The 27857-nt window shown below is 40.9% G+C and overlaps 1 protein-coding gene across 8 annotated transcripts in view; it reads left to right on the forward strand.

Moving 5' to 3' along the window:
* The first annotated feature begins 1473 nt into the window (after positions 1-1473).
* GPATCH2L (G-patch domain containing 2 like) overlaps positions 1474-27857 on the forward strand; it is a 75843-nt gene continuing 49459 nt past the window's right edge. For 6 of the 8 annotated variants that reach the window (XM_019427235.2, XM_019427241.2, XM_019427238.2 and 3 more), the window contains exons 1-4: positions 4005-4676; positions 20837-20901; positions 25374-25550; positions 27071-27150. In XM_019427235.2, the coding sequence (XP_019282780.1) occupies positions 4015-4676; positions 20837-20901; positions 25374-25550; positions 27071-27150 (984 nt within the window). In that variant the 5' untranslated portion in view covers positions 4005-4014. Of the gene's footprint in view, positions 1576-1816; positions 2024-4004; positions 4677-20836; positions 20902-25373; positions 25551-27070; positions 27151-27857 lie in introns of those variants that run through there. The other 2 variants (XM_019427240.2, XM_019427239.2) reach the window with 2 other exon arrangements.

Genomic DNA, 27857 nt, shown 5'->3' on the forward strand with positions numbered 1-27857 from the left:
TTGTTGGGAGATTTTCTTCCACATCAATTTTAAAAGGCTTCAAAGGCAGTCTATCCCATAGATGTAACATAATTTAGATAAGTAATCCCTGTTGTAGGATTTTTTTCCCTAGTCTTCTCATCCCTCTCTATACATTTAAAATATTTTTGCACCTATTTCCAATTTTTCTTTAGAATAAAATTCCTTAGAGACAGAATTTCTTGTTCAAAAGCCATGTACATTTAAAAAAATAACCTTTTTATTTTAGATTAGTTTTAGGCTTACAGAAAAATTACAAAGGTATTACAGACTGTTCCTATATACCCCATACCCAGTTTTCTCTATTATTAACATCTTACATTCATATAGAACATTTGTCACAATTAATGAACCAACATTGAGACATTATTAGCCAAAGTCCGTAGTTTATCCAGATTTCTTTAGTTTTTACCTAATGTCCTTTTCCTATTCCAGTCTTTCATTTAGTAGATCACATTACATTTAGTTGTCCCATCTCCTTAAGCTCTTCTTTGTGACAATTTCTAGACTTTCCTTGACTTTTTTGACCTTAACAATTTTGAGGAATTCTAGCCAGGCATTTTGTAGAATGCCCCTCAGTTGGGGTTTGTCTGTTTTTTCTCTTCATTAGACTGAGGTTATGGGGTTTGGAAGGAAAGTACCATAGAGATAAAATGACACTTTCATCATATCTAGCCCACAAACGATCAGCATGATTTATACCCTGTTCATGTTAACCTTGATCACCTAAGTGAGGTAGTGCTTGCCTTGTTTCTCCACTATACTCATTTTCCCTCTTTCCATACTGTACTCTCTAGAAGGAAGTCAGTAGCACAGCCCACATTCAAGGGGGTGGGAGTTATACTTCAGGGTAGATTATCTCAATAAATTATTCAGACTTCTTCTGCACCGGAGATTTGTCTCCTCATCCTTGTTTTATTACTTTATTCATGTCAGTATTCACATCATTAGTTTATTTACATCAATATAGACTCATGGGTATCAATTTTATACTTAAAGTTATAATCCAATAGAACTTTACTGGTTTTGTTGCTGAAGGAATGCGTATTTATAAGACTCTGAGTAATTCACTACAAAGCTATCGCGCTAACCTAATGGTGGTACCAACTCTCACAGTTAACAATGAGGATCCATTTCCCTTTAATTTCACACACCCTTTTTGAAAGCAGGTGAGCAAACAAGGGCGAGGCCCAGGTCCCTCCCTGCCAATTCCCCGACGCCCCCAAAAACAGACAAGGCCAGGCTGAGGAGGCGTGTTCTTCCCCTAACGGGGACCTTATCCCTTACCCAGCCCACCCTTAACCACCAACACGACAGGCCCGTAACCCCTTCTGCGGGTTTCCCCAAGGCCCCTCCCACCGTGGGGCGGAAGTGGGCGCGGCCACGGACAGGAAGCGTCTAGCCGGGGCGGGCCCTCTCAAGCAGCAGCCCCACCCACTCCGCTCCACCACCGCCCCACCCCTCCGGCCCAGACCGGAAATGAGGTCAGAAAGGGAAACCCCGGCGGGGAGACTCGGCCCCAAAAGCGGCGGCCATTGGAGGTGGCTGCTGCAGCTGGTGAGGGGGAGGAGTGGGTTGAGAGGGTCGGGGGCCAGGGGGCCGGCGCCAACGGGAATACCGGCTCCCAGCGGAGTCTGAGGGGCCGTGTGCGCCATGGGGCTGCGAAGGTTGGCGGGAGGGGCGAGGGTGGTTGGGCCTTGTTTTTCAGGGCCCATCGCCCCCATCCCGGGGAATAAGGTTCGGGCGTCTCCGGGACGACACTCACCTCTTCTTTCTTCTTTCTGGCGCTTTCGGGCAGGCGACAGCTTGAGGGCTTGCTGTCCCGAGCCGTGTTCGCCCTAGTCCTCGGAGGCGGGCCGGGGGCTTGGAGGGAGAGTCCTTCGAAACCAGCTTTTTCTTACATATGTGGCCATGTTGCGACCCCTGATCACGGAGGGAGCTTAGTCACCAGGACTTGAATTTTGGCAGTTTCTGCCCGAGCGAGAAGGGCTGAACCGCTGCCCCGGTGAGCCCAAATGAGAAGTTGCTTCCTGCCTCCTGCCTTCCTCCCCCCTCCTCCCCCCAGCTCCTCGCAACCCGGTCTTTCGCTCAGACCATACGCCTGCCTCTTTTTACTTCTATCCGTTTCCCGTGCTTTTCTTTGCGTGACTTAACCTTTCCTCTCCTCGAGTGCTTGCTAGACAAGGGGGTTCTCTCGGACTATGCACCCGAGAGTGAAGGTGTGGGAAGCTCAAGGTTCTTCTGTCACCTGCTGTTGGACTTGCAGTCTTTTAGGAAAGGATTCTGCACAAACGACTGCAAGTTGTTCTGTCACTTTGTTTCACGTTTGTACAGTTCTGCCTGAGTTTTTAAAGCAGTAATTCTTTATTAAGGAAGTAGGTTTAGACGTGCTGTCCTCACTTCTGTTTTGGTCTTACAGGCAATTGCCTCCGAAACCCCAGTCATGGCGTTTTAAACTATTTCGTATTGCTTAAAGGGACGTGGGCATTTTATATTGTGTGGCTTTTGACACTTTGAGACGTTTTGTTTGGTTGGTAGTTTTGGAACTAGGTGTCCCCATTGCTCCCATCCATGTGGCAGATAAGCCAGACTACTGTTTTCTTCCCTTTGAAGTCGTTGGCATGGGGACAGCATGAAAATAGGTTTTAGAAAGTCCTTTGCAGAATGTAAACTGCATGAACGAAAATACCGTCTGAGAGTGGCGCCACACAGTTTTAAATTCTAATTACGGACTTGAAATACTTTGGGCTTAACAAGGGCTAGGGAAAAGTGCTAATTTAATATGTACTTAATAAGGTGTTGTACAAATTATATTAGACATTTCCTTTTAAAGGGGCATTCCAAAAATTGCTCCTACTGCTCTCATCCCTTGGAAGGTTTGCTTTTATTTTATTTTATTTTTTTTTTTGTTTTATTTATTTTTGGGACAGAGAGAGACAGAGCATGAACAGGGGAGGGGCAGAGAGAGAGGGAGACACAGAATCGGAAACAGGCTCCAGGCTCCGAGCCATCAGCCCAGAGCCTGACGCGGGGCTCGAACTCACGGACCGCGGACCGTGAGATCGTGACCTGGCTGAAGTCGGACGCTTAACCGACTGCGCCACCCAGGCGCCCCGGAAGGTTTGCTTTTAAAGTGACTCCTGAAGTATGAGGGTTTGACAATAGGAAAGTTTAGAAAGCAGTTGGCTAGAAATCATAGAGACTCCTCCTGTGCGTTTCATTTCAACCTGTTATATCCTGCTCTCGTGCGATGGGTACTAAAGCACATAATTAGGGTGATCACTTAATTTTTTGAAGGATGGGAGAAGAGCTTAAAAGTTGCTAATTGTTATATGTGTGTGTGTGTGTGTGTGTGTATGACCTACTCAACAAATGGCCTTCCCTGCTAGCTTCCAGGTGGTAGTTGGGACCATAATGGGTGCAGACTTACTCTGTTTTCTCCATTCAGGGGACAAATGTGGGTCACTACAGTTTCTTGGATCACTAAAAGTACAAGCAGACTTCCTTAAAGTGTGTCAGTGTGTTGTCTTCTCCCTTCCACAAGCATTCTTATTAGTGGCCCCAAACCATAGCACAGTTGTTTATCTATGGTTTTGAAGTTGTGTGTTGTTCTGCTCCTGTCTGGTGAGACATTGTCTAATCTTTTTGGATTTTATTATTATATAATTTAGTGACGAGTTTAATTGGGGAAAAAAGGGGAAAGATTTATTTCCCTGGGTTTGCTGGGTTTTGCTAATATCCTGGTTGTGATCTGGTGAGTGTTGACTTCAGGCACTTAAGGGCCAAACACCTATTTTTAGTGGCTGAGAGGAGCATGAATGGTAGGAACAGAGTCTTAAGTGTAGCCAGATGAAAGGTGAGTTTATTTTCTGTAGATGGGGTGGGCTCTGCACTGCCATGATCTGGTTTATAAAATTATTCTAAAATAACAGATCCTGTTAAGGATTTCTTTTTCTTTTTTCTTTTTCTGGGCTTTCTTTTGGCAGATGTGGCCTCATGGATGAGCTGGTACATGACTTAGCCTCAGCCTTGGAGCAGACATCTGAGCAGAATAAGCTTGGTGAGCTGTGGGAGGAGATGGCCCTGAGCCCTCGGCAGCAGAGGCGGCAGCTTCGCAAGAGGAGAGGCCGGAAGCGCCGCTCGGACTTCACTCACCTGGCCGAGCATACCTGCTGCTACAGTGAGGCCTCTGAGTCAAGTCTCGATGAGGCCATTAAGGATTGTCGAGAAATGGCCCCTGTTGCCAATTTTAGTGACTCCGATGACACGATGGTAGCCAAACGGCACCCGGCTCTCAATGCCATTGTTAAGAGTAAGCAGCACTCTTGGCACGAATCTGACTCCTTTACTGAAAATGCGCCCTGTCGACCGCTCCGGCGCCGGCGGAAAGTGAAGCGAGTGACATCAGAGGTGGCTGCCAGCCTCCAGCAGAAGCTCAAGGTGTCAGATTGGAGCTACGAGAGAGGCTGCAGGTTCAAGTCTGCTAAGAAGCAGCGTCTGTCCCGCTGGAAGGAGAATACTCCCTGGACCTCATCAGGTCATGGGTTGTGTGAATCAGCAGAAAATAGGACTTTCCTAAGCAAAACAGGAAGGAAAGAAAGGATGGAGTGTGAAGCAGATGAACAAAAACAGGGCTCTGATGAGAACATGTCAGAATGGTGAGATCTCTCTTACTAAGTCAAAGATTTGCCTGCTTATTTTTACCCCGGGTACAAATTTACAGTCGTGATGAGTTCAACTTTCAGAACTAGCCACTGCAATGTTGCCTTTGTAGCCCTCCTTTAATCAGTCAGCTAGGGTTTATCTCTAGTTTCTTAGAGTACATTCATGATTCTATTTCCCTAGGTCAAGAAAGCTTTCTGTAATGAAACACATTGTTTCTAAAAATTGTTTAAAATGTGTATCTCACATGCATAACCAAGAATTTTATTTTAAAAACAGTTTGCTGCTGTTTATACCATGTAGTTCATACATCGATATTGTTAGAACCAGGGTCTCAGCAGAGGCTGGTGTGTGTGTTTGTGTATGTGAGAAAATGCTGGTACTGGGCATGTGGAGTTTGTGTACGTTTCTGGTAAGCTTCCTTTACCCGTTAAGAGTCTTGACTTCAGATACCGGGCTATAATTCTGTTCTCTGCTACTTACGGTTTGACTCTGTTGAGTTTATTTTTTATGGCTGACATCCAAGTCGTCTGAAAGACATGGTGGGGCTTTGAAAATAACAGTATTGAATCCCATTAGTTTTCAACCGAATGTCATTGAGCCATAAAAATTTGTGTCTATTGGATGCATCTTTAAAATGTCAGTGTAGTTTTTTGGTGACTTTGTTTTTCCATCTCAGATAGTCCTAGGAACATTGATAAGCCCCACCTCGATACTTTAATATTAATGTGTGGTATCTCTTTCTCAAGGAGGATGCTCTTGGTGTTTTTTTGTTTGTTTGCTTTTAATGTTTATTTATTTTGAGAGAGAGTGAGAGTTGGGGAGGGGCAGAGAGAGAGGGAGAGGAGAGAGAGATTCCCAACCAGGCTCCACACTGTCAGCTCTGAGCCCATCTTGGGGCTCAGTCTCACGAACTGTGACATCATGACCTGAGCTGAAATCAAGAGTCAGGCTAATTTAACCTACTGAGGCATCGAGGTGGCCCTCTTGGTGTTTTGAATGGGGGCAGTTCTTTGTGGTGAGGGACCGTCCCATGCTTCACAGGCTATTTGGCATCTCTACATTGTTCCCATCCCCTTCATCGTATCAAACCACATGCCTGTGTGGGTGCTGCCTAGTGGGTTGGTGGTCCCAGGGGAATGTTCAGGACTGCGCCGTATGGCAGGCAGTGCTATTCGTACTTTATAGAAGAAGAGATGGAGGTTAATAGCATTTAGATAATTTGCCCATGGTCACCCAGTGGCAAAACTAGGAATCAAATCTGATTCCAGAGTTCATACTTAACCACCATGTTTTGCTGCCCTTTGGGTTTGCCTTTTCCACTGCTCTTTCCGTCTCTTCTTACCTTTTACAACTGTAGAATATCTGGCCTTTCTTAGGACTTTGCTTCTGAAGTTTGTCTGAAAAACAAAGACACGAATCTTAGGAACTGTGTCGTGAGGCTGTGTCAGTAATCAGAAAGGCTGCCTAGGTCTTTATATAAGCCCATACCTTTTTCAGGGCAGTTTTTAGTCCAGCTTCAACAATTTTTCTCACTAACTTTATATTTGTGGGTTTGCACAACTGGTTAGGCTTATAATACGGCTTCTCTAATTTTCCTCTAATGTATATCCTAAGACCTATTTACCCAATATATATGTGTAATTTTGGGTTACAAAGTTTTTTTTTTTTATCATGCTGTTTTTTTATTTAAAAAATATATTTTTAATGTTTATTTATTTTTGAGAGAGAGGGAGACACAGAGTGCAAGTCAGGGAGGGGCAGAGAGAGAGGGAGACACAGAATCCAAAGCAGGCTTCAGGCTCTGAGCTGTCAGCTCAGAGCCCGACATGGGGCTCAAACTCATGAAGCCATGAGATCATGACCTGAGCTGAATGAAGTCAGACACTTAACCAACTGAGGCACCCAGTTGCCCTTATCATGCTGTTTTTAATCAAACAAATGTTTAGTCAATTTACAGCTGTACACAATATCAAAACCCTCAATTGAGGTGTTCAAGTTTGTGTCAATATCGAACATATATTCCAAATAATTTACTGTTGAAAATCACGATTTGTTTTTTAAATTTGAGAGACAGAGTGAGAGCGTGTGTGAGTGGAGGAGAGGAGCACAGGGAAAGAGAATCTCAAGCAGGTTCCATGCCCAGCGTGGAGCCCGACACGGCTTGATCGCTGGGATCATGACCTGAGCCAAAATCGAAAGTTGATGGCTTTACTGACTGAGCCACCCAGGTGCCTTGAGAATAGTGATTTTTAAAAATTGTTTTTTGCAGTGATAGCTTGTGTATATTTCTTCTCATGACATAATTGTTCACTCTGTCTGCTCTTAAGATAACAGTCTAAGTGTGGTTCCAGATGCAGTCTGTAATCTAGTAGCGAGGCACTTTTAGTTCCTTCCTACCTCAGACACAGCTATTGCACGTATAGTCAGGTTGTGATAATAAACATTCTAGTCACCTGAGAGCCTGGATAAGTTGAAATAGGCAGCAATTCATATGAAATTCTTATTCTTTTCAATTTTTTTTTTTAAATGTTTATTTATTTTTGAGAGAGACAGAGACAGAATGCGAGTGGGTTAGGGGCAGAGAGAGAGGGAGACCCAGAATCCGAAGCAGGCTCCAGGCTCCGAGCTGTCAGCACAGAGCCCGACTCGGGGCTCGAACTCACAAGCTGTGAGACCATGACCTGAGCCAAAGTCGCACGCTCAACCAACTGAGCCACCCAGACGCCCCTATTCTTATTCTTTTCAAATTGAGAAGACCTTGTTACCCTGTTTGGGCTATCTGCCTGGTACATGACTTCAGAGTTCTTTTAACATTCTTTTTTTTTTTTTTTTAATGTTTATTTTGAGAGAGAATATGAGTAGGGGAGAGGCAGGGTGAGAGGGAGAGAGAATCCTAAGCAGGCTCCTCGCTATCTGCACATAGCCCAATGTGGGACTCGATCTCATGAACCATGAGGTCATAACCTGAGCCAAAATCAAGAGTCAGATGCTTAACGGACTGAGCCACCCAGGCGTCCCATCACTCTTGAGTTCTTTTAGTAACATGGATGCCCACGTTCTTGTAGCTATGAGGGAAATTAGGGTGGAATAGTAGCAGACTTAAAATGAGAACAATTCTTCTTTAGAATCTATTTAGGGGTCTTAAATATGCCTTGACTTATATTGTTTCATCTGTAGTTACAAACAGAAGTGCCTTGTATTTTTTCCCCCTAAATCTACTCTGTGGAGAAAGAGGGGTGACTGACTTACTCTTTGACCGCAAATTATGTTCAGCCTCTCACCAGTAAGATGGAACTAAAATCTTGCCTCGATTATTAAGCATACCTTATGAATAGGACTAGCATTAGAGTATGTTTAAGTAGATAATAATTTATGATTTGGATATTATACTATTTTGGTGAATTGATTCTCTCAAAATTTTCCTACCTTTGTTCTACATTAACAAATATTTTTAAGAATCTCCTTGGTTGCTCTTTCATAAATCTGCTTGGACGTGCATCTTTGTTCTCATACAGATCAAGTGTAGAACCTTACATTTTATCAGTGATATTGAAGATTGTCAGTGTGTATGATCCAACTTGTAAAATTATTAGGATGAAGGTGATCATTAAACTTAACTTAGCCTCATCAGTGGATGGAATTCTTTTAAAAAATACGTGTCAGGTGTTTTAGGTTTGAAAATGAATGTCTCAGCCGGGGAGCTGTATTTCTAATTTCCTTAAATTCACTTTACTAATTAACCATGGAATAGTTTTAAGCTTAACCAAAAATTCCTTTTCCTTTTATTTTTCTGTTCTTCCTTCAATTCTATGCCAACCAATCCCTCAAGAGTTTTGAGGAACTGGAAGTGGTTATGATACAATAGTTTTTTATACCTGCAAAAAGATCAGTTATTATTTTAGTAATTTTCCTGTGTATGTGCGTTCCATTCTAGAATGGAGAAATTCTTTTGTAAAATTCCTCTCTACTGTTTTTATTCATATTGTTTATATCGCAGGTATTAGGTGATTCATAGCCTAATTTTACTCTGTTCTTCACTAACTCATCCTTCGTTTGTTCCCCTTAAATATAGTTTAGCTTCTTTGGTTTTTCTAAGTGAATTGGTTTGGTGTTGGCCTGAAGTCTCAGTCAGGAGCTTTCCTAAGGTGATGTATTAGAGGCCGATCTCACAGGAAAGAAAATATTCCCTTCTCTTGGAAGGCAAGTGACAGAGATAGAGTGCTAACCCTCCCCCCTCCTTTTCCAGCCCACGCTGACCTTCTGCGGCCCCTTGGTGCCTCTTGTTTTCTTATTTTTATAGAAAATCAATATCCCTTCTGACACAAACAATAGCTCAGAAGCAAGAATAAATGGGAGAAAGCTGAGATCTCTGTCCATCACCTCTCACTTTACCTCCCCAAACTCTTTAATTATGAGCATGCTTTGCTCCAGGTGTTTGTGACAGTGAAATTGCTAAATGAGGACCATTTTAACCAAAGATTGGGTGATCAGTAACACTCTATAGCAGTAGCTTGTTGGATCAATAGTATTCATTATTTCATGGTTAAGGTAAGTAGCCTCCTTTGCAAGTGGAGGTCATTAATCAGGGAATACTGGAAAGAATGTATGTGGTAGGTTGAGGTTGCCCTGTTTCCTATTCCATAACTGGAGATGCTGACCAAGAGTATATTTACCATTGTTGCAAATGGTACTATTGCATTTGAGAGTTCTGAATAGCTAGCATAGCGTGCGTCCATAGATTTATGCAGAGTTCTGCTAGTATATCCTTGGGAACAATGGAGAAAGACACCTTGGGAGATGGATTTGATACTACTGTATTTGAAAATCTGTCTCTTGAAAGAAGTGTGTTAGGATTATTCTGTGTGACTCCAGAGGATGGAGGTAGGGCTCATAAAAATGGAAAGCACAGAGAGTTAAGACGTTGCCTCATTGTCAAATACAACATTCCAAAAATTCGACCTCTGTAAGAATGAAATGAATTGTTTCACCGGGTAATGAGTTCTAGGTCACTGAAGGGGTTCAAGCCTGGGCTTGGTGACCACTTACTGAGTTATTGTAGAGTTGGCAAGACTGCACTGCATGACCTCTAAGATCCCTTGTAACACTGAGACTCTGGAACTCTTTCCAGTCACAGCCTCCTTCCAGTGCATCAGTGTAACTTCGTAGTGTAAAAAACATTTGATAAGCAATATCAGCTGCCCATTAAAATGCTTAGGAAGACAGAAAACATTGTAAACTCACATCGCCAGGAACCAGGACTTAGAGTTGGCCTCTCGCCAAGATAGCGACAAACCACAAGGCTGATAGATGTGCAGTTGGAAGCCCACATCGGCAGTGCTGAGCCTACGCTGAAGGTATGTAGTGAGACCCTTCATCCTCTGTCTATAGTCAGGCCTTTGTTCAGAAACGCAAGGTCCATTTTAGTCAGAAAATCAGGCAGCCGCAGTGTGAGCCAGAGTGTTGTTCCGTCCTCTACAGTAGTCCCCTCTTGCCCAGTTTCTTTCTGTGGTTTTAGTTAACCCTCAGTCAGATGTGGTCTGGCAGCAGGTGATGCACCTTCTGACATTCCGTCAGGAGGAGGAGGAGTAGCCTAACAGTACGTCACAGTGCCTGCATGGTTCACCTCACTTCATCTCATTTCCTAGGCATTTTATCCTCTCACATGATCATAAGAAGAAGGGTGAGTAGAAGATATTTTGAGAGAGACACCACATTCACATAACTTTTATTATAGTATATTGTTGTATTATTAGTTATTGCCTCTCTTTTACTGTGCCTAATTTATAAAATTAAACTCAATCATGGATACATATGTATAGGAAAAACACATGGTATATATACGGTTAGGTACTATCTACAGTTTCAGGCATCAGTGAGAGTCTTAGAACTTCTCTACCGTGCGGAGAAGAGGGGATATTGTACTTCCCAATCTGTATCTTTGAGTTTCTGTTTGGAGGCTCTAACTCCCAGAATATACTTGGATAAGGAATTAGTGTTTTCTGTGTGTGTATTTGTGTTTGGAGTAGGAGGCAGTCACTGCAAATTCAGTCCTGGGAAATACATTCTCCAAGAATAAAGTTTACTGTTGGCATGGGGAGAGAAGAAAAAATCACTCTTAGTGGTGCATTCTAGAAATTGCAGTGTTTTATATATCTTTATATATTGTAGACTCTTGGAATGGCGTCAGAATAAGGCAGTGACAGAAGAAGATCCTGGCTTGGTCCCACATAACTATATGAGGTAAAAGCCTACCAGTGACACTGGGTGTTAGGCCAGGAGCTCTACACATTGTCTTGGCCAGTTGTAGATGTGGGAAGCATGTTACCTATATCCAAGAGAATAGAGAATGGGACCAGGGGTCATTTACACACCCTTTCTGTTGGCAAGTAATGAGATTCTAGGTAAACCAGTTTTCAACAAGAGGCCTTTCAACAAGTTCTGTGGAATAAGGGAAAAGGATCATTATCCTGAAAGTTCAGAGGAAAAACACATATCCAAAAATGATTGCCAGTGGAAACCGGAACATTTTAGAAAGTCTTCTTTAGGATGCGAAAAAGACATAGTCACTTTGGAATAGGAACAGTTAACTCATAAGGAAAGAAAGATGGCTATTTGAAAACCCAGTAGTATGGGAGGAAAAATGTAAGGAAATTGATGTAATTGCAGTGTTAAAACAAGACAATTCATTCTGTGGAAAATTGAGTTGATTTGGAAAACTTTGGAAGCCCTCCCAAGATGCAATGAGAGGAGGTGATAATGAGAGAGAAGTTGATAGATCTGGAGAACAGAAGATAGAGGCCCTGTCTATGAGTATGTAAATATTTCAAAGGAAGAAACTGAAGCATTGGAATAGAATAATGATTTAAAAAATAGAACCAAAGAGAAAAGGCATTCTTGGGTTGAAAAATTATAAAGATTAAAAGGGAAAATGAATGAACAGACACATACTACCTAGACCTATCCTGGCAGAAGTTTGCATTCTGCCTTGGTGCAGGGGTGGAACAGGTATAAAGAACAATTTTTGTTTTTTAATGTTTATTTTGGAGAGAGAGCGCGCATGAGCATGTGCAGGGGAGGGGCAGAGAGAGAGAGAGAGGGAGACAGAGGATCTGAATTGGGTTCTGTGCTGACAGGAGAGAGCCAGACGTGGGGCTTGAACTCATGAACTGTGAGATCATGACCTGAGCTGAAGTCGGACACTTAACCAACAGCCACCCAGGCTCCCTGGGTATAAAGAACAATTTTAAAAGGGATGAAAACAAGGCTGGTATTTATTCCTACAGTACTAAGTGTGAAGGGCTGCAGTTGCCTGTAGAATTTTGGAGCGGGGGCGGGGGGGATTGCTCTCCTACTCCCCCCCTGAATTTTATATATAGCCAAGATAGATTTCATATGGAAAAGCAGCAGAAAGTCATTCTTAGACATTCAGGTCTCAGAATATATGTTCTTTAAAAATTTACTCTGCAAAGACATTTCTTCTAACTGAAGATGAATCACTATTAGCTCTAAGAAAAGGTAAGTCGTAAAAGGATGGGTGGGCTTCTGTAAGGCACACCCCCCCAGCTCAGTAGCAGAGTCCTGGGGCAAATCATTAAATCTTTACCCAGTATACCCGATTGCGGGGGCTGCACTAATAATGTGAAACCAGTGAGGCTGTTTCTTTTGTGGTATCCTCTGAGTGAAACCAGAAAACAAACTCCTTCACTATACATTCTTACAACTTAATAAGTTATTGTGGGAATAACTTTGCAGTTGGTGTGAGATATTTCTCTGAAAAACCTCTCCCTTGGTCATAGTTACTTTTAATCTCTGAAATCTGACTGTATACGGTTATAGATACACCACCTTGACCCAGGAAAAAAATTGAGCAAAGATGTCTTTGGGCTCTGGGTCTAGGAGTGACTTTTCCTTTCTGTTTTTCTGAATTCTAAGACGATTTAAAATTTTTGTTAAGTGCATTATTTAATAAAAAGTTAAAATGAAAACCCCTTATCTTTTAACATGATGGTAGAGGCCATTCTCTCTCTCCTGTTTGTTTCTTTTAAAATTAGATGTAAAAGATCCGTCTTATTCAAGGTACCTGGTTAATAATCCAGGTGTTAACTTATTGATACCGCTGTTTTAATTATAGGTAATAAACGAATTCCTTATTTTAGTTGAGACAGGTATAAACTACTCTTACTCAGTTCTAAATTTATAGTCCTTTGTGGTTAGGAATATGAAAGAACCAGCGAGCTGTTAGGTCAGAGGACAAGGTGTGTTTTTTCTCCCAATTATGAGAATTCAGAGATTTGTCTTATTCAAATTAGGAGCTTGTGTTAGGGCTAGGAAGTAGGGAGTTATTTTCAAAAAATAATTCACAAAAAATGCTGTATTATTTATTGTGTCAGAAAAAAAAAAAACAAAAAAACAAAACAACTGCCCTGAAACTTAGTAGCTTTAAGTAACATTTACAGTTTCTGAAGTCAAGAATCTGGGAGTAGCTTAGCTGGGTGGGTCTGGTTCCGAGTCTCATATTGTCACAGTCAAATTGTTGACTGGGGCTGTAGTTGTCTCAGGGCATAACTGTGACTGAAGGATCCACTTCCAAGCTCACTCAGGGCTGTTGGCAGATTTCAGTTCCTTGTAGGCTGTTGGACTGTAAGTTCCTTTCCACGGGGGCCCCTCCACAGGGCTGTTCGTATTCTCAAGACATGGCACTTGACTTTCCCTGGGGGTAATGATTTGAGAGAGAGAAAGAGAGAGAGCATACCGGCCCTCACTGAGTGTCCAAGAGGGAAGCCACAGTCTTCTCTAATCTAATCTCAGAAGTGACCTCCCGTTACTTCTTCCTATGCCATTGCTCGTCGCACAGACCAACCAGGCTGGGAAATACCAGGATGCTGGGATCATTGGGAGTCATCTGACAGTCTAATTACCACAGATGGCTCTCCATCTTCTGGAATTTTTTCCTGACTTAGTGTGAAGCTAGATTCAGGAATGGTATTTTCAGAGTAATATGTCCCTAGAATTTGGGGGAATGTTTTTACTTTGATTTCAAAGGAAGGGCATTCAGGAACTTTAAGGACAAGCGAAGGTATAGATAACTGAGAGTATATTTTGTTGTAAGTATGTATACTGAAGGTGAATATTTATTTTTAAAATTCAAAATATGGCATTAAGATGGAGAGCTTTTTCCAAAGTGAGTCCCTAGTTTGTTTTCTTGGTGTTCAGCATGTTTGATGCATTTTTAGCTGATATAGTTAGAGTCAAAACATAGAGTTTCAGCTGTGTCTGAATGTTTTAACTAGCAAAAAGCAAAGGAACATTCTTTCCCAAGTTCAGTTAATCTGTTAGCATTTTCAGGAGAATGAAAATGAGAAGTGCTGAATTGAAAAGTAGCTCATGAAGAGAGAAACATGGAATTACTTGGTAAATGAATCTGTACACCATCCATGTTTTGGCGGCCATTCAGCAAGCTCATGGACTTTGGAAATACACCGTACTGGCTCTGACGTTTATTTGCTGTGTAATGTCGGGCAACTTGCTTGCCCTCTCGAGGCTTCACTACTTCACTTGTAATGTGAGGTTGACATAGTTACCTCGTAGAGTTTTGCAGTAGAAGAAATGTAATAATGAATGTAAAGCTCTTAGTACTTTGCCCGGCCTGTACTAGAACTCAGTAAATGATATTACTTGAATCAATAATGAATTCTGTATTAATAGCTTCTATTAATGATTTGAACTATTATTTTATTATTAATAAACAATTATAAAATTATTGATTAAAATGATTAATATAGAATTGTTCTCTAATTAATACTTTTGTACTATCAATAATTTTCTTATTAATAATTCTTATTAATAATTTTCTGGAACTCCACTCAAGTACCAAACCCCTTCTTGAGACACTTCTAGCTTGGATATCTGCTGAGAGCTGTGTCTCCCTCTCTTGGATGAAGCCCCATATAGAGAACATAGTAGATTTCATAAGCCACATTTATTTTTCCATTCAAAATGAGAACAGATTCGAGTCCCATAGAATGTTGTTTTTTCTTTACTGGAGTATAATTGAGAGTCCTATAGAATTTAGATTACTATTTAATAAAAAGACTGTCAGGGAATTAACACTATCGTCTGCTAAAATAATAATATTGGAGACATATGAGAATTAGCACCTTAGAGGTAGCTTCTGAATCTTTCATCCTTTGGCTCTGTATAAGATTCTAGAGTCTACAAAGTGGGTTCACATACCTCATATCATCACATCCTCAGAACAGCCTTGCAGGAAATAGTATTAGAGAAGTGAAGTGATACGGCATGAAGGCCACGGAAGGGGAAGCAGCAGCTGATCTGAAGGAGTTCATTCCATATGTAACATTTGCTGAATGCCTGCTGTGTGCCGGATGCCGTGCTAGGCACTGGGGAGACTGAAATGAGCAAGATCTTACCCTCTTTCCCAGCCTGGATCTCTCTCTCCTCTCTCTGCCTGGGCTGGGCAGGGAGGAGTGATCTGTACAACTCTTGAGTAGTTTCAGTTCTACCAGTTGGCCTGAAGGTCCAGCTACCTTCTCGTGATTCCTGGGATCCAGAGGCCTCAGGCTCTTTGAGGCCCTGGCAAGAGAATGGCATTGTTGCTACTGTGGGATGTTGACCTCTGTCCTTGAAGGCCGGCTTTATCCAGCAAAAGTGCACAGCCTCCTCTCTGAAGTGGTTTTCCTTAACAAGATGCCCTGCCCGCTTCGTCCTGTGCTTTATCACTACAGACGAGGGTTCTCCCCTTTGGCACTACTGGCATTTTTGAGTCACATAATTACCTGTTGTGAGGGTTGTCCTGTGCATTGTAGGATGCAACGCTCTACCCGGTAGATGCCAGTAGGACACCAACTCCCCCTCCCCTGCTCCAAGTCCTGACACACAAAAATGTTTCCAGACATTGCCAGATGACCCCGTGGGTGCAAGGTGGGAGTGGGGGTGAGGAGAAGGGGGTAAAATTGCTTTGAGTTGAGAGCTACTGCTGATGTTTCTAGGTGCTGATCTGGGATTTTCACTTGATTGATTTTGCTTTCACCGACAAGCGTAAGTTTCAGATTTAGAGAACTTAGTAAGGCCAAAACATTGATCTCTTCTATAGAATAAAAATACTGTAGTTTTTAAAACTTTGTAACTGAGAGTTTTTGCTAACTTGAAAATATACCCTTTAATTGCTCCTCAAAAGGGCAAACGGTTCATTTTCAGAACTTGGAAGGAAGAGCAATTCAGATGAAAGCATTTTAAAGTTCATACCAAGGTTTACAATATTGAGCTCAGAGTGTTTGCCCTGGAATCAATGATTCAAGTGGATGAGGGGTATCAGTAGTGTTTTATTAGGCTTGATTCCTGTGATAATCTCCTTCTCTGAGAGTGGATGCCAATCACCTGGTCTACCAAGAGTGTCTTGGGTTACCAAGATGCCCAGCAGGGAAGGTTAGAGGGATAGACGTGTGATAAAACAGAAAAAGCAAAATGTTCTTTGCAGTGTGTGACGTGCGGTAGGTGATGTGATGGAGTGTGAGTGGTAACTGGAACTTCTTTCAACCTTTTCATACGTTTCAAAGTGTTCATAATACAGTGTTGGAGGAGGGAAGCCTCTGGAACTGCAGGTTAGTGTGACTTTCTTTACACTTCTGTTTTTTCAGCTCGATGTGGTTTGGTTTCTTTTCTAACATATAATAATTAGGTAATACAATTGGTGGTCTAAAACCCAGGCTTTAATTTTATTTGTGTCTTCTTTAAAATGGTGGCTGTGCTGCTGAATTCAGTGTGGGAACATTTTTTAGGGACAACCACTGTAGAGAAGTGTGATGTATTATTACTGTTTTTACTCACATAGAAATACTTTTGAGGTGTTTTCTGATTTCTAAGATGGGGAGATTTCCTCAGTGTTAACATGGTTAAATTGTAGGCTTGCACACCCCCTTATTTGCAGAGTATTATTCATTGGAAAGCATTCTTCCTTTTCACATCCTTCTCCCGTGGTTTAGACTAGGTTTCTTATAAAATGTACACCTTTATATTGTTACTGAGACGTTTCTTTGTTAGTTTTAGGACTGGGTAGAGTGGTTTCTGGTGTATGGTAAATAGTCAGTGCTTACTAAGTGAATGAGTTGAAGTTTAGGAGAAATGGGGGAGGGGGCTTTTCCTCCTTTTGCTGTGAGAAACTAATTGCCCTAATTTTTTGAATTTTTTTTGAATGATGTATAAATTATTTGTAGGGTTAATACATTTTTAGAAATTTTAGAAATATTCTAGGAGGATTTTATTTTTAATGCAAACTATTTATAGGTGAGAACCATGTGAGAACAGGGAGTCCAGAACAGCTCCCAAAGCAAAGACAGGAGGCATTGCTGCCTATAGGAGTTGCTGCCATTTTAGGAAAAGATGAGATTTCACACCTGCTATCTTTGTGGGTTTTGTCTAGTTAGTTTTTCTGAAGATTAACAAAGGCTGAGTTTTTGTCTTCCTGACTAAACTTCAGAGGACCACAAGTAGAGTGGACACTAAAGGTAGGATCACACTTTTTTCTTATAAAAATCAGGAGCAGAGCTTTTTCTCCTTGCCTAGTAAAAAGGCTCATGGCAAAAAAGTTATAAACAAATTTGAAGGTTTTGAGATAGGAAAAACATGTAGGATTCTGTCACCTTTTAACTCTTTGACCTTGTGAACTACAAAGGTGCTAAAAGAAACTTATGTTTATTGAAAGGTAGCTTAGTTTTAATAGACCATTAAACATTCTGTTTAGTTAGCTAAATTAACATTTTCTAAAGGCGTTTATTTTTATTTATTTTGAGAGAGAGAGAGAGAGAGAGCAAGTAGGGGAGGGACAGAGAGAGAGGGAGACAGAATCCCAAGCAGGCTCCGCACCATCAGCACAGATGTGGGGCTCGAACTCACGAACTGTGAGATCCTGACCTGAGCCGAAATGAAGAGTCGGATGCTTAACCAATTGGGCCACCCAGGCACCCCATAAATTAACATTTTATAGTCGACTAAATCGCTATTAAATCTCACTAAGCTGATTTTTTTCGAAGAAGATCTCAGAGCCAGAAGTGAATGAAGTCTTCAGGACTGGACAACTTTGTCTTATAATTTGGAAGGGGAAATATTTGCTTCTACTTTCTAGCTAGCACTACATTTTTGCATGCTGTATCATAGTGTTTATGTGCAGACATGCCACGAAGTTCCCACTTTTGTCTTTTTTCTCATCAAATCATGCTAACAATTTCTTACGTATGATTAGATTTCCACAATGCAAGTTCTTCTGAGGGAATAAATAGAATTAGCAGATGCTATCCAATGTACTGGTTACTTCCAGATACCAGTAGACTGGTGATACTTTTATGTCATAAGCATGCTGTAAGACAAACTTATTTTCTCTGTGAAGAAAATACTTATCTCCCTTGCTCATAGTCTTAAAATCCTGGTGATATTTCTGTAACATCATTGCCATTCCTCGAATTAACTATATACAGAAAGCTTATAGACATGTTTAATCCAGGCTCTTTCAGAAACCGTGAGTCCTCTTAAATGCTGTCGACAAAAATAGAAAAGGTACAGTGACACGAAGGCTTTAGGTTACCAGCACCTTTCTTGATCCAGCAGATTTCTTTGAGCTTACCCCCTTGGTTTAGAATACGGGAGAGAACGGCATCCGTGCAAAAAAGGATCAAGGGAGCACTGTATTTTGTAGTACTTACAGGTGGCTGGAAATGAATGGGGAAAGGAATTGATAGCTTTTGTAATAAAGCAAGCAGTTTAAATTTTATAATGGTAAATACTCAAGAGTAGAACTTGTAGTACATGTAGAGTAGGGATCAGCAAACTTCCTCTGTAAAGAGCCAGATAGTAAATATTTTAGGGATTTGCTTGTGATATGTTCTATGTTGCCACCACTCAGCTTTGAAGTTGTGGTGTGAAAGCAGCCATCGATGATATGTAAATGAATAACTGTGGCTCTGTTCCAATAAAACTTTACTTATGGACACTGAAATTTGAATTTCGTATCATTCCCACGTGTCACAAAATTCTTCTTTTGATTTCTTTTTTTGCTGTAAAAACCATTCTTAGCTCACAGGCTAAAACAGGTGCAGGCTGTCATGTGCTGACCCCTAAATCTCAGTTAGTGATACTGCAAACTAATAAAGTATATATAACGTGCTGATGGGATAGAGTATCTGTTCTATAGCTTAATGTGCTTTTTTTAAGGCCTGCTTACTGCGAAGAGGAGTTAAAATAATATCAAATTTGGTCTATCTTTGAGGCCAGATGAGGATAATAAAGTGGTAATATGAGAGACTGTGTAGTAGAACTCAAGGGAGTTAGACCACTGATGTTCTCAGGAATTTGCTAAAAATACAAAAGTAGCGCCATTAAGTTCAGCAGGCACAGTTCCTTGAACTCAGAAGTAGGAAGGGTGCAGTGCTCAGGGAGGATGGCCTCTGGTTTTACCCGCAGAGCTCCTTGAAGATTCTAAATCCATCAGAATCCAGTAGTATAGTTTTGTGACACATTTCTTACGACAACACCCGAGAAAGTTCTCACTTATCAGTACAGAAGAAAAGAAAATGAAAGAACGTTTAAATAAATCGAGTTATGTTTTATTGGCTCTTGCTGCAGCAAATTTCTTGGATCTCTTCAGAGATAAACTTAAGCGAGGAAAGAGCACAGCTACTTAATTTAATCAGCAGTTTAAGGATTTCATGTTGGCAAGATATTTGGACATGTTGCAAAAATACAAAATATTTTCACATTTTTGATCCAGAAATGTAGACTGGGATTTTGCCAAGCCTATTGCTTATGCAGTATGATAAGAATGTTTCTTCCTTGCTCTGGTTCCTTCCATCTTTTAGAGTAGGTGAAAAAAAATGGCGAGTTTGGAAGGAAACACTCCCAATCAAGGGAATAGCTAAAATTGTAAAGAATAGGGAAATTTTTCCTGAACCAGATCAAATTTAATGGAGATTAGGCCCAAGACATTGCAGCATCGGAAGAGGCAGAATCAATTGTTAGTAATAGCTCAGAAAATGAAGCAAATTGAACAGAATTCTACAGAGCAGAAGTTTTATTTCATTGGCTTCAAATGGAGTTTGTTTATACCTTTTTATTTTACTTTATTTTATTATTATTTTTTTTTATTTTTTTTTAACGTTTATTTATTTTTGAGACAGAGAGAGACAAAGCATGAACGGGGGAGGGTCAGGGAGAGGGAGACACAGAATCTGAAACAGGCTTCAGGCTCTGAGCTGTCAGCACAGAGCCTGACGCGGGGCTCGAACTCACGGACCGCGAGATCATGACCTGAGCCGAAGTCGGCCGCTTAACTGACTGAGCCACCCAGGCGCCCCATATACCTTTTTATTTTTAACCTTCTGTTTTGAGAATGAATTTTGTTGGGTCCACTTCATATTGGGAAGACATTAAATTTAGAAAATGTAACTTTGGTCGTACTGACTCTTTTCCCATTCATGGATTTTTGTTTGCCGCTTTGTAAATGGGAACAAAACTTGAAAGATGCTACATGTCTTAGAGTTGGACAGTTTCATTTGAAACCGAGAGTTAACAGTATTTAAAAAAAAAAAAAACATTGGTAAATTTGTGTTGTTTAATACATCCAAGCAAGTTGAGATTAGTTTTGTGAGCCTTAATAAATAACTTTTTTTTTTAAGTTTGTTTATTTTGAGAGAGTGAGTGGGGGAAGGGCAGAGAAAGAGAGGGGAGAGAGAGTCCCAGGCAGGCTCCGTGCCGTCAGCACTGTCAGCACAAGGCCTGACGTGGGCTCTGTCCCACGAACTGTGAGATCATGATCTGAGCCAAAATCAAGAGTTGGACCTGTAACTGACTGAGCCACCCAGGTGCCCCACTAAATAACTCTCCAGTGCTAACCTAACAAAGTGACTTTTGGTATTTTTTAAGTACTTTGAAATAGAAGTATAAGTTTTGGAGGTTTCCCTAGGTTTTGTTTTACAGGAAAATAAGCTTTCCTCTGTGGCTTAATTATGAAATTTAATTTCTGATTGGCTAATGAGCCAGAGTGAAGTTAGGCAAATGGGATGTTTTGATTTGAAAACCTGAAGAATGGATGCTGCTTTGGTTTTGACGGGATCTGATGTGTTCTCTTGTGTTTGTCTCTTTTCAGTGAAACCAGCAGTGTGTGTAGCAGCAGTGACACAGGGCTCTTTACCAATGATGAAGGACGGCAAGGTAATCTTGATCCCAGCTTTGGGATGTTGGTTGAGTATTTCTGGGAAGATTCGAATGATTATAGGAATACGTCACTGAGAATATGGTGGTTGTCTATGGCAGCGGTTCTCAAACTTTAAGGCATATAAGAGCCACCTGGTGAACTGTTAAAACTGCACATTCGGAGGTCCTACAAATCAAATAGATCTAGTTAGATTTGGCTTTTGGAATCTGAATTTTTCACAAGTACCTGCAGTGATTTTCATGCAGGTAGTTTAGACTTTGAGAATCATTGATTAGGGGGATAGCGGATTAGGGGGATAGTGTCAAGGATAGGACTTTTGGAAGTCGCTTTTAATTAGAACCAAAAAATATCCTTCTGTATTAGCTCCTTCATTGGATATTAAGACATTCTTATTTTTACATAGGAAGAGTTTATTTTTATAACCTTGTTTATAAATGATCATAGTGTTCTAGATGAATATATTCTAGAAAACATCTTCTTTCTAATGTTAAGACTTCTGAAATTCAGTATAGAACACTGTGGATAAGACTGGTATAATTTAATTACCAGTTCTTTATTTTTACAACCTAAACAGTCATTTGAGACTTTGTTTTTATCGGGTACACTTGCTTAGGACCATACTAACTATGTTCCAATAAGAGTTTCATATAGCTCCTTTGGACTGTAATTCTCTTCATCTAAATAAGGGATTTGTAGCTCTCTAAAGTCCCTTCTAGCTCTGGGATCCAGTGATTTTTCTTCAAGGGTTAAGTGATCAAAGGACAAAAACACAATGGCTACATGTCTAGGCTGATCCAGAAGAGATCCTGGGACCGTGAGACTCCGGATCCGAGTTCTGATTTTGGAGAGAGATTGCGGGAGGTTATCTCCCCCATACCTCAGAGTTGTGGGCATGGATGGGGTTGCTGAGCTCCTTATTGTAATGGAGGTTATTGTGAATACATTTCTGTCCCTTTCGCATTCTGAGGGAGCTAGGTGTCATTAGAGGCTGTGTGTATATACTCCCAGATTGGGTGCAACTAGGGTCTTGATTCTTTTGTCTTTGCTTGAATGAGCTAGTGTATACAAATTTTGCTCTTTTTCTTTGCTTTTATACTGTTCTGTGAAGTATCATAATGTGTTTCTTAAAGATTATGATATATAATTATACAGAGGTGTAAGAAAGTGTAGACCTGTTATGACAGATTAAGTTTCAGGCCTTCGGAAAACCTTTTTACTAATAAGCATTCCTTGCTTTATCGTGGAAGATTTTAGAATATTCTATAGCCCTAGCTTTCCTCTCTATCTCTGCTTCAACTTCATGCATTCTGGTGATATTTGGATACTTAGAGTTCTCAGCACAAAGCTATGTCATTTCCTGCTTCCATGTCTTTGTTTATGCTGGTGTCTCTGCCAGAAATCTCATCCCCACCTTTTCTTGACCGGTTGGTCATCCACCTAGACAATTTTCGTTTTGCCCCTCCAGGGCATATTTATGGACTGTGTCAGTGCCTTGTTTTTTTTCCCTCAATTTCTTATTGGATTTGGCCAATAGGAGGCATTAGCAGAAGATTGGAGGGAGGAAGGTGAATGAGACTGAGTGTATTTGTTAAGTTTTTATTACGGTAATACTGTTTAACAGCCCCAGAATTTCAGGTGTTTACCTCATTTATTTCTTGCTATGGGGCTGCGTGTTGGCTCAGGCTCAGCTGATCTAACCTGGACTCAGCTGGTCTCCAGGCTTTAAGTTAGGTTTGTATCTATCTACTCAGTGTATCCTGTCCTGGGACCTCTGCTGGAAGAGCAATGACTGTTCTTGGCAGGGACTTTTCCTGGTGGAAGACGTGAATGCTAAGTGACCAAACCAGAGCTTGGCGACCAAGCCATATTTAAAAAAGCTTTTGCTTGGATCACGTCTGCTAATGTTCTACTACCCCAAGTGAGTTATATGACAAGCCTCATGTCAGTGGGAGGAGGAAGTATGCTCTGCCTGAAGGGGAAGGCTCTGGAATTCTGTGGGTAAAGGCAGAAGGCATGGATGTGTGTTATCACAGGGAGGTAGCGAAGAGTTGGAGACAGTAATACAGTCTGCGACTTTGGATTGTAGCTTTCTCGGGCTCCCTTTCTGTTGGACTGCTGGTTGGCAGTGATGGTGTTCCTCTGCCAAAGGCCACCACCCCTGTTGGCAGTCTTCTGTAACCTAAGCTTTCTCTCTGGTCTCTAGTAACCATTCTCTCTCCTTGCTGCTTCAGGTCTAGGAAAGGTAAAGACTTCCTGCCGGGCTGGCTCCAGGGTGCTTCACCATCCCTTATTGGTTCCTCTTAATACTATCTACTCCTTTGTAAATAGTCACCTTATTGAAGTCTCCATTACTGCATTTAAGTGTGTGCGCATTTCCTGGAGGGAATCTGGCTGGATGTCATAGTCCGTGCAGGCATCATCTCCTAGAACCAACCCTTGCTCTTTCTTTCCCTGTACTTTCTTACCGCTTACCATATGACATTATTCATAGATGTGTGCCTTTTCCATTGAAGCTCTCTCAAGGTACGAATTTTTTTTATTATTTGCAACTATAGTAGGTAACACATTGCCTGGCATATAGTAAGCTCTTAATAAATGGTTATTGTGAAACTCAGAAAAGGGGAAAATTCTCCTCTTTCTCCCTCAAACAGAATTATACATAGAACCTCAGATTATGAAACAGATAACCTGTTTTGGTTAAAGCGTGATTCTAGAGGAGCAGGAATTCTGGAACCTGACCCATCAGCCTCTTCCTTATTCTCCGGCAGTACTCTTCTGGCGAGCTGCTGCGTCATGCATCCACAGGAGCCCAGGGTAGGGGACTACTGGTCTAAATGATTTCACAAGGTTTCCTTTGGTTCAGTGAAGCCCTTTTTGTATTGTCAAAAATCTTGAGTGAATGCTTGAGTATCAAAAAAAAAAATGCCATTATGGGATGCCATTTGTCATCAGAAAATATTATCTTAGCTAAATATACTGTTTTAATAAATGGCTTAAGGAGTGTCTATGAATAAGAAAGGAATTAATATATTGACATGCAGAGAAACTAATCATTGTTAATTCTAATGCCTATCTTTAATCCATCTATGCACCTGGTTTAGTAAGATGCTTTTAGAGCAGTAGTTCTCAAAATGTCCTGAAGTCAGCGCAGCATCACTAGGGAACTTGTTAGAAATGCAAATTTTTGATCCTGCTTGGACCAGAATCAGAAACTTTGGGGATAGGACCCAGCAGTCTGTGTTCTAACAACCGTTTTTGGTAGTTCTGATGTACGTTGAAGGTTGAGGGCCACTGTTCTGGAGAAACAGCCATTGATGGTATGTTTTTATAAAGGAACACTTTGAGTAACTTCTTTATGAGCATTTTCATTTTCCCTTTTAGAGATCTCCACAATGAGTTAAGAGTTATCATTACCATGGATATAAGTGGCCTGTGAATCTGATACTTCATGTGCTTAACATGGCCTGAGCAGTTTCCCTGGGATCTGACACACATTAGAGAATGAAGGCATTATGAACACTTTAGATATTCTTGTCATGAATCCCTTCATCCTTGGTATTTTGAAAGGAGTATGGGATGGCAGACATGAAGTTATCAGTCTTACTACTCTTTGTGGGTGGGAACAAGGTCTCTTGCAAACTGAGATGCTGTCATTGTACCCAGTAGAAAGAGGTTTGAACCAAGAGTTTGGCTATATGGGTCTAGTCTTGACTTTGTCACTAATGACGAGTTTGGCCTTGGTTGAATGGTATAACTTCTTGACAGATCTTGGGAGGTTATATTGCTTGTCTCTGTGGTTAGTTTTTTCCTGGTTACTTGGATTGCTAGTGTCAAGATGATTTTCTGTCCCATTAATGTCAGGGTACCAAGGAATAAATGAGGTATGGGCATACATTTTTTGTTAACCTACTATGAGAAATGCAAATGTAATACCTCAGGAGTAGCTAGTTTTGAATTAAGAAACATTTGTGGGCTTTGAACTCCCAAGTTCATTTACACCACAGAATGGTACATAGGAGGCAATTTATTTTTGTGTTAAAGGCTTTGGAGTTAGTCATGCTTTGGGTTCAGATCTTGGCTTCATCATTTACTAACTTGACCTTGCCTTCTCTCGCTTTAGTTGCCTTATTTATAAGTTGGAATTAGTGTAGGGTTTAGAAGAGATAACATGCTTGCAGATTTTTAGCATGGGCCCTCATAGGGTGGTAAGGGTTTAGTACATGGTAGCTTTATTAGTTTTTTACTATCAAAAGTAGTCCAGTGTAACACAGTATTTCATTTACGTGAAACTAGTTTGGTACTCTAGTTTCCATCATAATATGGATCAAGAAGAAGGTTCAAAACAGTTTTTTTGTACTTTGACATTATTTAAAAGGTATCATCAAATCTATAGTTCTGAGAAATCATCCTTGCATTTGGTTTTCCATAGAGCATGTTAAAATTCCAACTTATGATCTCTTTACTTTAGGGGATGATGAGCAAAGCGATTGGTTCTATGAGGGAGAATGTGTCCCAGGATTCACTGTCCCTAATCTTCTGCCCAAGTGGGCTCCTGATCGTTGCTCTGAAGTAGAAAGAATGGATTCTGGACTGGATAAACTTTCCGATTCCACATTCCTTTTACCTTCTCGACCAGCTCAAAGAGGTAAGTTCTGAGGAGACCAAACTATACTTCACACTTTTATGGTTCTCTTTGGGGAGAATCGTCCCATGGCAAGCATATTCATGCCTCTAAGCATGTATTAACTATCTGAGTTTTGGAGCTAGTCCAGGGATTTTTCTAGAAGATTCAAGGGTGAGTCTTAAAACTTGAGGTTCTCCATTCATACGTAAATCCAACCCGTGGAGACTCTTGGGATATCTATTAGCAGGGCATTCCTTCAGCTTGCTATTGCCATTTGTGCCAGATTTAGGAAGCCTAGCAGCGTGTCACTGCTGCTTACCTGCTGTGAAACCGATGGGCTATGGAGTGCTCAGTGGGAGCCTGAAGTATTGCATCTTGGAAGAGAACAGATTTCAGTAAGAACATTCACAGACAAGGTATAATGACATTTTTTAATTGGATGATTTAAAAATATTTCCTTAAATTATTTTATTATTGTGGGCTTTCACACAAATACATCCTTTCTCTTTGCTTTTCCTTTACTTCTGATGCAGCAAGATAGAGTGGGAAGAGCCTAGGGAAGGGAGAAGGAACTGTGGTGATAATACTGTCTGGTACTGTCTTCCTAGCTCGGTTACTATGACAGAATCACTTCGTTTCTTTGGGACTTTAGGGTCATTACTTAAAACACTGTGATATTGAACAGACTGTTTCAGAGGTTTCTTTTAGTTCTATAAATTTATGATTCTAAGATTCCCAGGAATCCGTTATCAGGTAATAGTTGGGCATCTGTTGGTGATTAGAATTCTGCTCAGAGCTATAAACTCCTATAGCAATTTGTTAAGATGAATTTGGGTGATTGAAAGTCCTTCTCAAAATAGTGGGCTCTTGGTAAAGATTACTGCCGGGCTTAGGCACACATTGGCTACCTTAACACCTTCCATCAAACATTTCAGTGACCATTGCTGAAAGTTCTTTATGGACCACTTAAAATACACACAAAGAGGAATAGGGAGAACAACTTAAGATGGCCTGTAATTCCATACCCAGAGACGGTGTCAAGATAACATTTTGGTGTGGACTCTTCCAGTTGTGTTTTTTGGGTGTGGAATGCATGCAGTAATTAGAAAAATGAGATTTTACTATACAGGCTATTTTTACTGTTATTTTATGGCATAAAGTGTTTTTGAGATACTAACTGGCATTTAATTTATAATTAGAAATTATGGATAATGTCTTCTATTTGTGTAGTGTTTTTGGTTTATAAAGTACCTTCCGTGTGCTGTTTCATGGAGTCTTCAAATGAGCTCTGTGAGACAGGATTGAGCCAGTGATTATCCCTCCTTTACTGGTGAGGATGCCTAAGTCAGAGGTAAATGACACGCCTAAGATCATACCACAAACACATGGGAATAATAAATCCTTGGAGGATAGCCTAGTGATACGAGCTTTAGGGTCAGTCTAGTAAGATCCTGGGAGGAAGGCCTGTAGTGTGCTAGAAGCACATCATTGCTAATGAATCTTCTGCATTCGGTTTCTGAGGGCTTTCTTCTGTTTTTTAGGATATCATGCTCGCTTGAATCGTCTGCCTGGAGCTGCAGCTCGATGCCTCAGAAAGGGCCGAAGAAGGCTTGTTGGGAAGGTGACAGCTCTCACTGTCTACTGGGCTCACTGGGAGGATAGTATTCCCTACAGGATTTGTGCACCCTGTTGCTAATCAGAGGTGCTGCGGTACTCCCTGGAGTAAATTAAGCCAACTGGAGTCTTCTGCAAGTTCACGAGAGAGAACCTTATGTAGGATGTGAATGGATACACACATAAGAGATGAAGCTTAATTCATACAGAAATTTTGACAGAGCGAACACTGTCATGACAGTTTATCTGTAAATCTATAGGCCTGATCTTGTCTCTTCTCCTCTTTTGATTAATCTTATATTATTATATTATGGAAGTTAAAATAGTCTTGGCTTCTTTATAACTCCTCCTGAATTCATGAATGCTTCTTCTATCCTAACTTTGGTCTTTTATTCTAGAATTCATTAAAAAAAAAACCCAAAAAACCTGAAAGAAAACCTGCTCTCAATTTTTAAAAGCTCCTTGGCCACAAGGAAGGGATATCTACCTTTATTCAGTTCTGCCCTTGCCAGGGACTATACTGGGCACTGGGCACCGAGAAGGTATTGCCTTCTACCTGATACTACCTAGGCAGAAGTGGCAGAATAGAGAATTGAACCCAGCTGTACTTTTGTTTTATCTTTTTAAATTCAAGTTTAAAAAATTTTTTAAATTCATTTTTTACTCTAGCTTTGAGATTGAAAGTAGGTTAAGACTGGGGCTCATACCCTGTTA

Source organism: Panthera pardus, unplaced genomic scaffold (genome assembly GCF_024362965.1).
Source record: "Panthera pardus isolate Hobbes unplaced genomic scaffold, ASM2436296v1 HiC_scaffold_24, whole genome shotgun sequence".
NCBI classification, from domain to species: Eukaryota; Metazoa; Chordata; class Mammalia; order Carnivora; family Felidae; genus Panthera; species Panthera pardus.